At 43.0% G+C, this 16,318-nt stretch overlaps 1 protein-coding gene across 1 annotated transcript in view; it reads left to right on the top strand.

Annotated features, from left to right (window-relative positions):
* The window catches only part of LOC126272182 (uncharacterized), a 1,390,907-nt gene that overhangs the window by 732,758 nt on the left and 641,831 nt on the right, over positions 1 to 16,318 (top strand). Inside the window, 1 exon segment of the mRNA XM_049974835.1 lies at positions 11,252 to 11,364. Within this exon segment, the coding sequence (XP_049830792.1) occupies positions 11,252 to 11,364 (113 nt within the window).

The raw sequence follows: 16,318 nt of genomic DNA, 5'->3' as shown, positions 1-16,318 counted from the left end.
TAAATTTCATTTTCCTGGGAGTGACGGTAGACAGTTGGCTGGGTTAAGTTCCAGTTCCACAGGAAGAGAGTATCACATATCATAAAATAATCACGTTGCATTGTTGAGCAATAAGAAAGATGTTTTCTTTTGTCGCGTAATATTGCAAACGACTCATAAATTAGCAATTTTCTTATGTATTACGTCAAGCTTAAAGTGTCTCCTGTTGGATAGTCTTACATTTTTTCATTGTCAACAGTGTGATTTACGGAATACCCAGCGGGCGTAGTGAAAGTGACTGTACACAGGAGAAAACATGGAACATAGGACACTCTTGAATCGACTGAAGCACTAAATCGTATAGAAATTGATTAATTAGCGGAACAATAGAGTCGGATTCGCATTTCTTCCCGGAAAGAGTGGTAATCGGACATTAATGAGGCAAAACTGATTATAGTATTTGATAGTACTAAGAAGCTGCTAAGATTTTGTCTTCAACTGAGCTATTGTCGATGAGGTCCTTGTTACAAGCGAGGGATTGTTCGGTCGGTATTATTGTCGCTGTGAACATTGATAAGGTAAAGTCGTAAAACTAATACTTGCTGTACACTAAATACAAATTCCTGTAGTTCGACAATTCTAAGAGACTATACAAGAAACGTACACTGAAGAGCCAAAGAAATTGGTGCACCAGCCTAGTATCGTGTAGCACTCAGAAGTGCCTCAACACGACGTGACATGGACTCGACTGATGTCCGAAGTAGTGCAGGAGGGAAATGAGACCATGAATCCTGCAGGGCTGTCCATAAATCCGTAAGAGTATGAGGGGGTGCAGATTTATTCCGAACAGCACCTTGCAAGACATCCCAGATATTCTTAATAATTTTCGTACCTGATGAGTTTCGTGGCCAGCGGAAGTGTTTAAACTTAGAAGAGTGTTCCTGTTGCTCCTGGGTAGCAATTGTGGAAGAGTGGAGTGTCGTATTGTCGTTCTGGAATTGTCCACGTCCATTGGAATGCACAATGAACATGAATGGGATGTAGGTGATCAAACAATATGCGTAAGTATGTGTCACCTGTCGGAGTCGAATCTAGACTTATCAGATGTCTCGTGTAACTCCCGCTGCACTCGCCACATGCCATTACAGAGCCTCTACCAGCTTAAACAGTCCCCTGATGACATGCAGGGTCCATGGGTTCATGAGGTTGTTTCCATAGCCGTACACGTCCATCAGCTCGGTGCAATTTGAAACGAGACTCGTCCGACCACGCAACATGTTTTCAATCATCAACAGTCCAATGTCTGTGTTGATGAGTCCACGCGAGGCGTAAAGCTTTGTGTCGAGCAGTATCAATGGTACACGAGTGGGTCGTCGGCTTCGAAAGTCCATATCGATGAGGTTTCATTGAATGGTTCTGACGCTGACACTTGCTAATGGTACAGCAATGAAGTCTGCAGCAATTTGCGGAATGGTTGCAATTCTGTCACGTTGACCGATTCTTTTCAGTCGTCATTGGTCCCGTTCCTGAAGGCTCTTTTACCGGCCGCAGTGATGTCTGAGATTTGATGTTTTACTGGATTCCTGATATTCACGGTACACTCGTGTAAAGGTCGTACGGGAGAATCCGCGCTTCATCGCTACCTCAGAGATGCTGTGTCCCATCGCTCTTGCGCCGACTACGACACTACGTTCAATCTCACTTAAATCTTGACAACCTGCCACTATAGCTGCAGTAACCGATCTAACAACTGCATCAGACACTTGGTGTGTTACATAGGCATTGCCGACCGGAGAGCCGTATTCCGCCTGTTCACATATATCTGTAATTGAATACCCATGCATATACCAGTTTCTTTGGTGCTTCAGTGTATATTGAATGTGATATGAGAGGGAAGCAATATTGTTGGCTGCTGAATTATTCAGATTATAGAAGATCCCGTAATATTGGATCGCCAATATTGGCGCAGATGGTGCCAGTTCCCTGAAGAAACCTAAGCTCACTACATTGTAATGCGATCATTAAAGGTAATACATTGTATGTATAGTACACAGAAAAATATGTAGGTTTCGCTTAGTATTGACTTTACGACAAAATCTCCAACTGCTCACAAGTGTTTCCATGTGCGGCAGACCAGAGTGGCCGAGCGGTTCTAGGCGCTACAGTCTGGAACCACGCGACCGCGACGGTCGCAGTTTCGAATCCTGCCTCGGGCATGGATGTGTGTGATGTCCTTAGGTTAGTTTGGTTTAAGAAGTTATACGTTCTAGGGGACTGATGACCTCAGACGTCAACTCCCATAGTGCTCAGAGCCATTTGAACCATTTTTTCCCACGTCCCTTACAAGTAGATCTTGTACAGCACTTCAAAGGAATTTTGAATAATAACGGTGCTTCCGGCTGAACCATATTGGGTTATTACAATTTACTAGAATTAAATTACGGGGATGTAAACATTTCCTGTGGGAGTAGCAAGCATTAATTCGTGGAAAAACTGGTAACCACGTTTTCTGGAAAAATAAGGCGTACGTAGCGAGTGACCTTCCTCACATCCTTCTTTTTTTTTTAAAAAAAAAAAAAAGAAAACCCTTGCATCTTTTCCCTGCACACTGCCAGACCAGATTTAGAGACTTTCCTAAGACGTATAAATCAAGTAGAGAAGCCTCAGCATTTGTCGGAATGAAATTGAAATTCGGTTTTCAATCGAGGATTAGTATTGCTTAGGTAATCATGAGTTCACTAATAATGATGACGGTCCTAGAAATCAATCAATTATAAGGTCAATGAAATTAATCAGTCAATTTATTCATTTAATCAATTTTCTCCGGGTTTCTGAGACAAAGATGGCTCATCTGAGTAGAGGACAATCGAATGTTGGGGGCGGAGCACTTTTGTATTCACTGGTCAATTAGCCAAAAAAATTCACAAAATGGCAAATATTTGTATAAATTGGGATCCGTTACTGTCAGATTGAAGCTGCAACCACATCGACGCATGGTAGCACAACAGGGGCACAAACGTGAACGCGTCGAGCCCGATGCCCCTCCGGTCGATATCAGAGGAACTGTTCGCATTGTCGCCCACCAGTAATGTTGGAAACTACAGACACACTCTCTCCCACCATTTCGTTTCAGGTTGTAGTGGGCTTACTTCGTTATTAGTAGTACTGGGGAAGCTGCCGTCATTTTATTGTACATACGTATTCTTCCATCATACTGAATCAACGACTTTTGGATCCAGTCAGCTTTAGTCAAGTTGTGCACGAAGCAACGCTCCTGACAACTTGGGCCGCGATGAAGATGCAAATACGCTGTTTATATGGCGAGGAAACAGCATTATGATTACATCGATTCCAAGACGTGTAAGTAGGCTGTTTAGGTTTTTATGTTGGTAACGCCACGTAGCGCTCTGTATGAAAATCACTGACTGAGCTGTGTGCAGTCTGAGGCTGGTCGGCATTGTTGCAATATTCGCCATTGAGACAGTACATTTTTAAGACTGGATGTCATGAACTGCTATATATATTATGACTTTTGAACACTATTTAGGTAAATACATTGTTTGTTCTTTATCAAAATCTTGCATTTGCTAACTATGCCTATCAGTAGTTAGTGACTTCGGTTGTTAGAATCTTTTATTTAGCTGGCAGTATTGGCGCTCGGTGTATTGCAGTAGTTCGAGTAATGAAGATTTTGTGAGGTAAGTGATTCATGAAAGGTATAGGTTATTGTTAGTCAGGGCCATTCTTTTGTAGGGATTATTAAGTCAGATTGCGTTGCGCTAAAAATATTGTGTGTCAGTTTAAGCCCAGTCATTTATAATTGTTATAAGCGGACGTTTCAGACGTTAAGCTTTGTCGCATTTCTCCAGTATGTTTCCGTGTTACGCGATTCTCATGGCTAATAATTTTCTTTCGTGATTATCAGTTTCCAAAATTCATCCCAGTTTCTGCGATTACCAATCTCTAGCGATTATATAAGATATCATCGTTTCTAGTTCGTCCTTTTTTTTGTCATACGTGTTTCGTCCTACAGCAAGCAGGCAGCTCGTCATATACAATAGAACTGTGAGTTAGTTAAATTCCATTCTTTGTGACAAGACTATTCACATTTACGTCTTTTTATATCGAATATATTTAAATTGAAGTAACTGACGGTTACTGGTCTGCAGTTTTCTCACTGTACCCATCATTAATTAAGTCATTTATCCAGGCAATGGACTTTCCTGCTGTAGGTGATGACGGCTGATTTGTCCACAATTGACGCAGCAGATTGGAAAACAGTGACAGGCAGTGTGTCTCATTTCACTACGATAAACCTACAGCCCCAAAACAAAACAAACAATAACCATCTACTAATTCAGTGTCACTTTGTAGGACACTGGCTTCTAGCAAGTCTACGCAAAAGTTGCATTTCATGAAATCTCGAAATAATTTAGTCATTCATCTCGCGAACTAACGTGATTTCCCCCTCCCCCTCTCCTCGCATCTCAGATGCTGGATATTCTCTTTCTGGAAATCATTTTATCATATTGAACAATCGGTTGACAATACACATCTTCCGTGGACAACAACCACCAGGCCGCTGTTGCCTCGATAGTGGTTACTAATTTTTAAACAAGTGTAAGAAGCGCACGAGGCTCTTTTTGTCTCTGAAGGCGTACTGACAAGCGAATGCTTACGATATCACGAGCGATGTGGAACTGTGGGCAGTACCACGGCGGTTAAAATGTTCGTCCGGCCCACCAATTGCAGGTTATCCGTGATTTCCCTAAAGTAAAGGAACTACCACGTAGGTATTTAAAATAAAGACGCGCCTGATTTAGTTCCTTATTATCCTTCAACGCAAGACGGTGTTCAATCACTGGAGCCCTCATCGTCGAATCTCGTCGTCGGCGTGCCGCTAAACCTTAATCCTCTTCCTCCTCCTCCTCTAAAACAATCATTCGGCTTTGGAGATAAAACATGGTGAATTTATAACTTTAATTAGGGTGTATCGCAAAATCTGAGCCCTAAAAATTTTACAGTAGCATTGCATGAAAAGCAAGATACTGAATGTTCTGTCAAAGTTTAAGAGGAGAGTAAAATGCTTCCTAAAGGAAATGCGGAAATACTAAACAAGTATCTAAGTGGCTACGCTAGAGCCGTTCAAACAAATTAATAACAAAGTTATACCAATTTTCGTCACTCTTTGGCATTTCGTCAGTGGTACAAGTGAGCTTGTTTGTTATTTATGTCTCATTATTTGTCGTGTTGGTAAAAGACTTATGATGCCCTTATTTACTGTAACGAATGTCGAAGTGTGCAAGTACGAAACACTGAGTTTATTATTACCACATAGGTAACACCACACACAGTTGGAAAAATCATGGTAAAAGGGACGGGACTATGTATTTCTCTCGTTTCATAGTTTGTCGATTGACACATCACTTGTGTAGATGGAAAAGATCGTATGATAATTCTGTGCCAGAACAACAGAGCGGTCAGTAATTCATATTCCGATCTGCATTCCGATGGTACTTGATAACCGCAAATTTTATTGCGGATACCCTAACCGTTAGTAGATCTTTCTGTATTGGAACTGAATGCATATTTATTGGATTAGAAAAACCATAGAAAGGTCTAAACTTTTTTTTCAGCTAAAACTCGTACCACAGTAATCCCTGCTTTGTCAGCTCAAGAACGTCAAAATGGCTGATTAAGAGTTAGGTGCTGTTGAGTTGAAAATTGGTTAATGAGTTTCCAGTCCGTTGGAAGCTGAAAGTGTTAAGGATGTGGGGGTCTGGCAGTGGTAAACTACTAGACACAGACTGAGAAAAATTCAACAATTTTATTTATGAACCATACATTTACATCAAGACACGCTGATAACCTGAGCATTTTTAGTTTACTCATACTGAGTATGAAGGGGCGACCTGTACTTAGCTTCTTAGCCGAAGAAAAACTTCTTAGCTAAGATCGAAATGAAACACTGTATTGTGGATGACCGGTTTCGGTATACTGTGTTACCGTCATCAGATCTTCGTACAAGACGTTTATAATAACCTGTACAAAGATCTAATGACGGTAAAATATTATACCGAAACTGGTCATCCACAATACAGTGCTTCATTGCGATCTTAGCTAAGAAGTTTTCCTTCTCCTAAGACTGATCAATTTTAGTAAATTAATACAATTACTGCACTGTAACGCCCCAAAATCAAAATATTTCCAAGGCGCCGGTATGGAACAATATGAAAGAATTGTTTAAAATGCGCCAATACAAGTAAATACACCACGCACAAGAGGTTTCTATCTCTGACCAGAAAACAAATAGTTTGAGACGCCAAGAAGTAACTGTATCACAGAATTATCTTAATGGCCGCAAAAACAACTCAGGTCACTTATCAGAATCATTTTTAAGACATCGGTAATGCAAAGTAATTCAAATTACAGCATAGGTTTACCGACGATGATGTCCAATGGCTCGGCCTGAAAATATGATCAGAGGCCGGTATTTACATTCGGCGTAGGGAGCCAAACGCCATCCCACCAGTTTTATATGACTAAAATAAAGTTGCATTTTAGAGCCCCCAAACAAAAACATAGCAACGTTAACATACATAAAATAGAATTTTAAATAAATACGTAAGATAAGGTTCCATTCTCCCGTCTTTTCCTTTTACCGTTTAAAAACGCAAATGAATTTACCAAATCAACCGAGTGCCACTTCAAAGGATATAGCATCAAAACAGCTTAATGTAAGATACCACCTAGACAGTTCATAGTTACCGGTACTACAAACATCGGCCAGCCGCTGGGGCCGAGCAGTTCTAGGCTCTTCAGTTTGGAACCACGCTGTTGCTACGGTTGCAGGTTCGAATCCTACGTCGGGCATGGATGTGTGTTATGTCCTTAGGTTAGTTAGGTTTAAGTCGTTCTTAGTCTAGGGGACTGATGACCTTAGATTTTAAGTCCCATTTGAACCATTTCTGAGAATGACTAACAACAACTGCACACGTATAATAATTTGCTAAGCTGATGCTCGATTCAATTTATAACAAATGTTCACTCCGCCATTAACCTCGTTGCAGATTCGATACCGATGCAGTAATGAGTTGACAGTTGTCTCGGGTTCGATAGAGCTCTGTTCCATATCATAAAACACAATATCTATTTGGGAAGGCAGCTGAGCTCCAATAGCAATTGGAGTAACGTACACTACACTACAATTTTGACAGGCTCTAAAAAGAGATAAAAGTATGGCCGTTACATTGAGAGAACTCGCTGGAGGCGCAGCATATCCACTTCTACATATCCAACAGCTACCTGTCTCGTACATGTACCCGGAAATGTTATGGGGCTAGATCATACAGTTTTTTTCAAACCAGTGAGTGCAGTCGTCAGATGATCGGGTTGTTGTTCGTTGCAGAAAATCTTACCACAAAGTTTCAATCACAGTATTTCTCCTGGCCGGCCGGCGTGGCCGAGCGGCTCTAGGCTCTACAGTCTGGAACCACGCGACCGCTACGGTCGCAGGTTCGAATCCTGCGTCGGGCATGGATGTGTGTGACGTCCTTAGGTTAGTTAGGTTCATGTAGTTCTACGTTCTAGGGGACTGATGACTCCAGAAGTTAAGTCCCATAGTGCTCAGAGCTATTTGAACCATTTATTTCTCCTGCGAATGCAAAAGTATTTTGTTGACTCCCACCTACACAGGCAGAAATGGCTATCGCAATTAAATAAAAGATAACAGAACTCAGAGATTTAGACCTTCATTTTTTCCACGTGCTATTATAGAGTGGAACTGTTGAGAAATTATCTGAAATTGTTTCTGTGAACACTCTGCCAGCACTCGAATTTGAATTGTAGAGTAGTGATGTAGACGCAGGATCAGAGCTCTCTATGCCGCAGTACCGTAGGTGTAGCAACTGGTGGTAACCTTCTTCGCAGGTTTACGTGTCCTAGATAATGATTCCAACCATACTAACACAAATGGTTATGGAAAAATTGTTTTAGAGAGATCTCCAGCAATCGCATGAGGATTCCCGCAGACCCCGATATGACCATTCCGACGCTTAAAGTAACTGCCACGTATTCCTTAGGCCGCTTCTGTCAATAAGAGACGTATGTAGGAGACAGCATCGGTAGTATTTTACTGTGAAAACTACGAAACAATCTCCATAAGAAGAATAAAATTCTTTCTTTCTTGTGTCAGCACCTTCTGAAGACAATAGCGCACGTTCTGTTTCTGCAGTTCCCTCCAAACAGTTGCTACAGCTGTGTCCATAAAACGTGACAGTGTTTGTGTATTGCTTGATGGTGCATTACTATGAGTCTCTCTCATGGATTCTCCAAACTCGTGTCTTGTCACATAACGACTTCACTCGTCAGAATCGCCAGATCAAAGGATTTCCTGTATTCCGAAAGCATCGCCAAAGTATAGCAACGGTACTGTATTGTTGGTGTCTCGTGTTAGTAAATCAATGTTTACAGATATGACGACGCTTTTTATGTTGCTCTTCGCACCACCGTGACACACACTCATGTCACTGATCTACTGCTAGATTCCTAACATCACATATAAACAACAATATTAGATGAGGCAAGTTGATAATATGGACGCAGAAGCGGATCACAAGTTGTCTACAGTGACTTACATTTTCACTCATACGTGTAAGTAATAAACAATAAGTCAAAAGTTACATGTTTCTTAACAAACACTCTTCCATTGTGTGATAAATAAGTTCTTCAAATTTCGTCATCAAGGTCCTAAAAATGGTTCAAATGACGCTGAGCGCTATGGGACTTAATATATGAGGCCATCAGTCCCCTAGAACTTAGTGTTACTTAAACCTAACGAACCTAAGGACATCACACACATCCATGCCCGAGGCAGAATTCGATCCTGCGACAGTAGCGGCAGCGCGGTTCCAGACTGAAGCGCCTAGAACCGCTCGGCCGCACCAGCCGGCCAAAGTCCTGAGTCACGTCACATTCCGCCTACCTCACTTTATTGTAGAGTTCTGGAACACAGTTGTTTATGTCAGTGTATGTAAAACTGCTGTTTCACAGAAAACAGCCTCGAATCGAAGAGAAGCGTATGTGTTACACGAAAAACGCTTTCCGCTTTCAGACGCCTCTTGGAGTGTGCAGGTAGCGCCACTAGTATTCACACTGTTTTCTACGAATTATTGGAAGGCTAAGCTAAAAGCACACTGTTGCTTGGCAACCAATTGCAAAACCACTGATCACACGCTATGACGGACGGTAAACATCCTATAAAAAAAACACAGCGTGCGGTTCTCGTTGGAAAGATCCACTCAGCGTCAGAAGCGAAGTCTACGTCGGTTGTAAGACATTTATATTTGCGTCCACATTTCCGCACCCCACAGTACGACCTGTTTGCGGGGGTTACTGGTTACGGTTTATGTTGTATAGTCTCTTTTTATTTCTTTCTTGTTATTCTTATTATTTGTCAGACATGGAGAGCTGGACTACGTGGGTTCTTCCCTTGGCTCAGAGGATGAGGTACAATAAAACATCCCTTACTCCAAGAGTTATTTATTGACAAACATTTCCTTGATAACAGTGGATTCAGCGGACTTCAACCGGTTTACTTTACTCGCTTGGTTCAGTGCTTCCGTAGCAACACGGCGTAGTGGCCTCGGTGCTGGCGGCGGCGGGAGATGGTAACGTAGATTGCAAGGAATGCCCCAGTAAGAGCAGCTCACAACGGCCGCACGTGGCGAGCGCTGCTTACGCGGCAATACTGTGTGCCGGCGAGTGTACTAGCTTGCAATTCCGGGCAGCTGGCCGACCACTGCTATGACGAAAGTTGCCCCGTGCTAGGAGCGAACCCGCGTTCTCAGATTCGGCGGCTCTGGGCGGCGTCCATTGAACTGGAGTTCTTCCCAATTCACGGTTGACTTCACTGGTTCGGCCGCATCCCTTCGTCCGAACCAGTCACTCGGGTTATTCACTATACGTCTTCCTCCGTTGCTATTGGTGAGATTTCGACTTTAATGACTTGAGTCAGAACGAAGACTCGACTTCTGTGACTTCTTCTTCTTTCTTCGTAAGTCGTGGTAACTAGACGCTGCTATCAGGTTCGATGCTGTCCTATGACCTCCATAGCTGCCGCTTCTTCTTCATGCGTACCGTCGGGAGTACATCAGCACGCCCAGCAAACGTCACGAGGCTTCCGGAACATGACAAGCGTACTCCATAAGTTGACCAGCACTTCCAGCAGACTTCGAGCAGACTCCCAGCAGACTTCAGAGAAAGCTGCAAACTTCGAGAGGGAGCTGCCTCTTTCCGTGGTATTTATTTCGTGTTCCTGCTGAGGGCGTGACGTTTGTAGCACAGTGACTGACCTCTGTGGTTCGATGCTAGAAGGTTCCCTCGTGTATCGTACACGTGACTTATGCTGGCTCCTGATCCGTCTGCCCTGCTTTCCAGCGGGGCAGGCAATGTCATCCGGACGACGCCCCAAGTAGACTGCTTGGTTCGCATACTCGATCGGACGATTACCTCTCCGCGGTACTGCTCCACTTCCGTGTATCTGCTAGCTTGCTTGAGTCCCTGTAACTTCCTTCACCAAGTCTTTACTTAATTTTATAACTAACATTTACACATACGATCACTACACTTATTACAATGTAAATGACAGCATCTATGGTGATAGCTGTTGGAGACTGCAGTAAAAATTAAACTATAGTTTACAGAGAGACGTTATCAACAGAGTTTCTTTAATTTTTTGGCGCTAAACACGAATTTCAACTTGATAGTGCTTCGTACGGAATAAAAATTTGCATCATTCTTTGCTCCCCACGTTGAACAGTAAGTCCTCTTAGAACTGGCAAAGCAAGCTGATTCGTTTTAAAGTATGATGACGTGCATACTACCTCCAATGCGATTACGCCATGAAAGAATTGCCGTCTTGAAAGCGACCCTTTTTATCTGGTGCTGCGTGTTAAAGGAAAATTCTGTGCTACAGATACAGATGTATCAATAAGTTACAGGTTCGCGAATTTCATTAAAGTTTTAGTACATTACGGCATTTGTGCGACACTCTGCTTTAACCAAAGTTGTGAATCACACCGTTTGTAGAAATTTCTACTGAGCTCCATTGAGAGACAATGAGGGTGGAGTTTACTAACAGAAAAAAAAAAAAAAACAGGAAATCATGTATGTTGCATGTTAGATACAACAGTGCGTCGCAGCAGCGTTCTTATTGTATTTATTCATTGGCAGTTTTCTCTAATCACTCGCCTCTCTGCTTTTGTTCCAGCAGAAGAGAATGGCGTCATGTCGACCATACCGGACAGGCCTGTGGAGTTGTCACACTTCACCAAACTGTGCGAACAGCGGCGCAAGTTCCCGGTGCTGTACAAAGTCGAGTTCCAGGTGAGTGTCTCAACTGCGTGCTGGCTTCCAGTCCTTATAAGTTTTCACTTTCCTGCGGGGGTGATCATCAGGCAGTGTATATGGTGTTCCCTGTAGCAAACTTCAATATATTGATAGTGACAGGGTGAGCTCTACGTGCAGAACGTGTCTTATTGATAGGCGAACTTCGGCATTTGCAATTCTCTTGTTAACGCTAAATAGCAACAAGTGAAAAAGTTTCAGGTTACAGCTTCTGATCTCCACAGAAGCGAAACGCAATAACTTTCAAACTGGCCGGACATGCGTAATGTGATTTTTTCCACCGTGTGCAAACTCTGGGGATTGATAGGTGAGAGGATACGGGACGAAAGACGTGTAATGATCTTACGCCCAGAAATGCATGGTTTCCATGGCAGAGACCATTTATTCAATAGTATTTTGTTACAGAGGCTGCGGTCTAATACGCGTTTTACTATGCACCCACAATTACAGTATGTATCGTTTCCTCCTAGAAGGGGGTACTGTTCCTGTTACGTCATGCCCTAGCGCCCTCTCCTGTCATAGCAGGAGAAGTGAATCGGACATAACATTACCAGTTACCAACTCACCTTGTAGTGGATTTGATACAGCGTTGTACACAATGGTTCCGAGTGTGTGTGTGTGTGTGGGGGGGGGGGGGGGGGGGGAGGGGGGGGGTTTGAGGTGTTCGGGCGCCCAAACGCATAGAAACAGGAACACATGCGGTGAAGGGACGTAGATGGACAGCGAACAAGGAGAACGGTTAAAAGACACACCAAATCCTCACATACGGAGGCAAAACAAGAGGAGATGAAACGCACTAAAAAAGGAAAGGAAACACAAGGAAAAGAGAACAGAAATCGAAGTGAAACAAGTAGGTAGTCGTGACTGGCGGACCTCTTACCTAAACCCTGGGTGAGCCAGTCACCCAGCAGAACATTAACCTCCTCTCCCGATTCGAGCGTGCAGAAAAGTTGTATCAGGAGACCTATCCCCTGTTTGCATACGACCGTGTGCAACATTCTCCATGACAATTGTTACTACCCTTATCACTTACAGCGTGTGCAGGGCTTACTAGCGACATACTTTCCACGTCCGAAGCAGTTTTGTCACTGGTTTCTCCACCGGGCAACCACGATTCCGGGATTTGTGTTATCAGTCTCATTCACAGATGAGACCACCTTTACGCTGAGTGGTATCTCCAGGTTTCACAATAGCCGTGTTTGGGATGGTATGCAGAACCTCCGTAGTATGACGAGAGCGAATCATCAGCATGGGTGCAGCCGGAATGTCTGGCCGGGGTAATGGGCAACCGTATTTTGGGACCAGTCATCCACCCACGTCGCCTAATAGGCCGGAGCTATCGGCGGTTCTTGCGTCTTACTTTGCCTCCCTTGCTGGAAGAAGTGCCAGTGATGATTCGAAGGGTTATGTGGCTGTTACATGATGGTGCTCCAGCCCACATCGCCGCTGACGTCCGGACGCACCTTCCCTGGTCGATGGTTCGGACCAGAGGGGTCCAGTTGGATGGCCTGCTCGTTCACCGGATCTGAACCCGTGTGATTTCTGCTTATGGGGCCATCTCAGAAGTATCGTGTATGCAGAGCCCATTTCAGATGTAGAGACACAGGGGGAACCTGTTCATACTGCCTCTAACGCTGTTCGAAAGCAGTGTGGCCGATGTGAACGTGAGAGACAGAACATGCTACGGCGTATACAAGCATGCGTTGAGGCACATGAAAACCATTTTCAATACATACTGTAACTGTCGCTGCATGGTATAGTGCGTATAAACCGTAATCTGTGTAACAATGAGTGATTGAATAAATTTTCTATAGCATGGAAACCATGCATTTTCGGACATACGTTCATTAGACATTTATTTTACAGTATCCTCTCATCGATCAGTCCGTACAGTTTGTGCACAGTGGAAAAGAAATCACCCTACATACCACACTATGTGACTGTTGTCTTTTGTTTCTCAACATTGAATGGCTGGCGATGCAAAATACACAGGTAACACCGATTGTACAAAGAATACACAAAGAAATAAATTACATATAGTTTCAAATTTTGAAAAAGCAGAATTGTTCAACATCGTAAACCCCTAAGACGATTTTCAGCATTATGAATTACGTGTTACTAGTTGCTTACGGAGGAAATAGCGCCTCATCCCGCGACCTTTAAAGTTTTTGGGTGTTTTCAGCCATGTTATCCTTTGTTGTACTATAAAACATACCGATTAGGTGACGAAATTTGCGCGTCACCCTAGTAGAGTTGTAACAAAGTAACTAAAATTCTTATCAAAATATTTACTGTTCGATATAAAAGCAGATAAAATGATTCACGGCATAAGCAGTGTCCTTCAGTAGGAGAAAGCTTTTAAAATTCTGTTAAACTGTGTTGTGCACAGCCTTCGGTGCATCTGCTGGCGGAAGAAAATTCAGGCTGTGTGTTAATGCGCAAATCAGCGTCCATCCGCTTGCATTCAGCGTAATTGCACGCGTAAATCAGTGACGTAATCGTTCTGGACATAATCGCTACTGACGTAATCCCCGTTGATCAACACGCACTGTTGTATTAGCAGAGCCGCTCGCAGATTCTGCTTCAAATCGTTATATGGTGAGCTTTCCAAGCTCACCGAACATCAGTTATTTATGTATGTATATTTAGTTGACACACGATTTTGAACAGTGGAAACGGTCACAGACAAGCATGTAAAACCGTTGACTTAGTTTTATGGTTGCATTTCTGCACTGTTTTGTTTTGTTTAAACGTGCCTAAATGATTCTTGTATTGATTACGCATTAGGGTGACTACGTAAAGAAGACAATTAAAACAAATCTGCATGTATGAAGATGAACTTGAAATTATTAACTAACGTCGTTCTTCAATAGCTTGGAATATATATGTCATTATGAGTTAGGTAAGGAGAGGAAAAGAAAAAAAGAAGAAAGAAACTCCGTGAAAATGCAGAATCGATTGTGAACCTATAAAATAAACTAAAGAAGAGTCTGTTCATAAAAGTGGAATAAGTGTAGAAGTTAATTACATGGTAGTCGTAACGCCTGCTCATCGGCAAAAACAAGGCTCGCTACTAAATGACTCGAGGTGTGTGTGTGTGTGTGTGTGTGTGTGTGTGTGTGTGTGTGTGTGATAGGACAACGTTTGAGAGGATTGCTGCTGCATAGGGAGATTCTGGGACAGATGCTTAGTGACAGGATTGCTTCCCAAATAACTTTTCACGGTATTTTCTGGAGTCTGTGGCAAGGTAGGGAAATCAGAGACAGTAAAATAGTGTGCTGGACATTAATTGAGAGTAACGGATGTTCGAAACGTGCAGTACCCATGCACCTGAAATAATGGCCCCTTTTTGTTTACGAAAACACTCGATAAAAGGACTCTTAATGATACACACTGAGCGAAATGGCGCAGTGGCAGTCTTGTTTCCTGGAGCATGATGGTTAACATCACATTTTTAGCCAAAAACTGTCCAACACAGATGACTGTGGGTATAGAAGCGATGTCATGGTGGACGAACCAGTCTCCTGTCTGCCACAAATTAGGTCTTTTTTTTTCGAACACTGTTACGCTATCTGTTTAAAACGTCCAAATAAAAGTTATGGTTGATGGCCAGGCTTGCGAGAACGAACTCTGAATGAACTAACACTTCGGCATCAAAAAAGCAAATCAGCATTGTTTTGATGTTTGATTTGACTTGACATGCTTTTGGATGGGGTGACGATGTTGTATTCCATTGGTTGACCGTTTCTTTTGTTTCCTGGTCGTAACCGTAGCACCATGACTCTCCAACTCTTTCCTTTTGATTTTCACTCAGGACACGAGGAACAAACTTGACATCAACCCTTTTTATTCCCAAATCTTCCGTTAAAATTCGCCGAACCGAGCTCCAAGATAACCCACTAATCTCTGAAAGTTGATCAGTTGTCTGCCTGCATCTACATGGATACTCTGCAAATCACATATAAGTGCCTGGCAGAGGGTTCATCGAACCACCTTCACAGTTCTCTATTATTCCAATCTCATATAGCGCGCGGAGAGAACGAACACTTATATTTTTCCGTACGAGCTCTTGATTTCCCTTAATTGATCGTGGTGATAGTTTATCCCCCTACGTAGGTCGGTGTCAACAAAATATTTTCGTATTCGGAGGAGAAAGTTGGTGATTGGAATTTCGTGATAATATTCCGTCGCAACGTAAAACAACATTTTTTTTTTAATGATGTCCAGCCCAAATCTTGTGTCATTTCAGTGACACACTCTCCCATATTTCGCGATAATAAAACACGTGCTACCCTTCCTTGAGCTTTTTCGATGTACTTCATTAATTATATCTGGTAAGGATCCCACACCACGCAGCATTATTCTAAAACAAGACGGGCAAGCGTAGTGTAGGCAGTCTCCTTAGTAGATCTGTTACATTTTCTAAGTATCCTGCCAATAAGACGCAGTCTGAGAGGCCAAGCTCTCGGATTTTTCAATGTTTTTGTCGATCCATGCACCCTATGAACGTCCAGAATGAGGTTAGTCATCAACCAACATGAAAATTCCTGGCAGATTAAAACTGTGTGCCGGACCGAAACTCGAACTCGGGACCTTTGCCTTTCGCGGGCAAGTATTCTACCAGCTGGAGCTACCAAAGCATGACTCACGCCCCGTCCTCACAGCTGCCAGTACCTCGTCTCCTACCTTCCAAACTTTACAGAAGCTGTGAGGACAGGGCGTGAGTCGTGCTTGGGTAGCTCCAGTTGGTAGAACACTTGCCCGCAAAAGGCAAAGGTCCCGAGTTCGAATCTCGGTCCGGCACACGGTTTTAATCTGCCAGGAAGTTTCATATCAGCGCGCACTCCGCTGCAGAGCGAAAATCTTATTTTATCAAACAACATGTTGCCATTTTTAAATCGAGCAAACTACTCTTGCATTTGAATTATTCACA

This window comes from Schistocerca gregaria, chromosome 5, assembly GCF_023897955.1.
Source record: "Schistocerca gregaria isolate iqSchGreg1 chromosome 5, iqSchGreg1.2, whole genome shotgun sequence".
NCBI classification, from domain to species: Eukaryota; Metazoa; Arthropoda; class Insecta; order Orthoptera; family Acrididae; genus Schistocerca; species Schistocerca gregaria.
The sequence above is the reverse complement of the archived record's forward strand: the minus strand, read 5'-3'. Positions and strand labels throughout refer to the sequence as shown.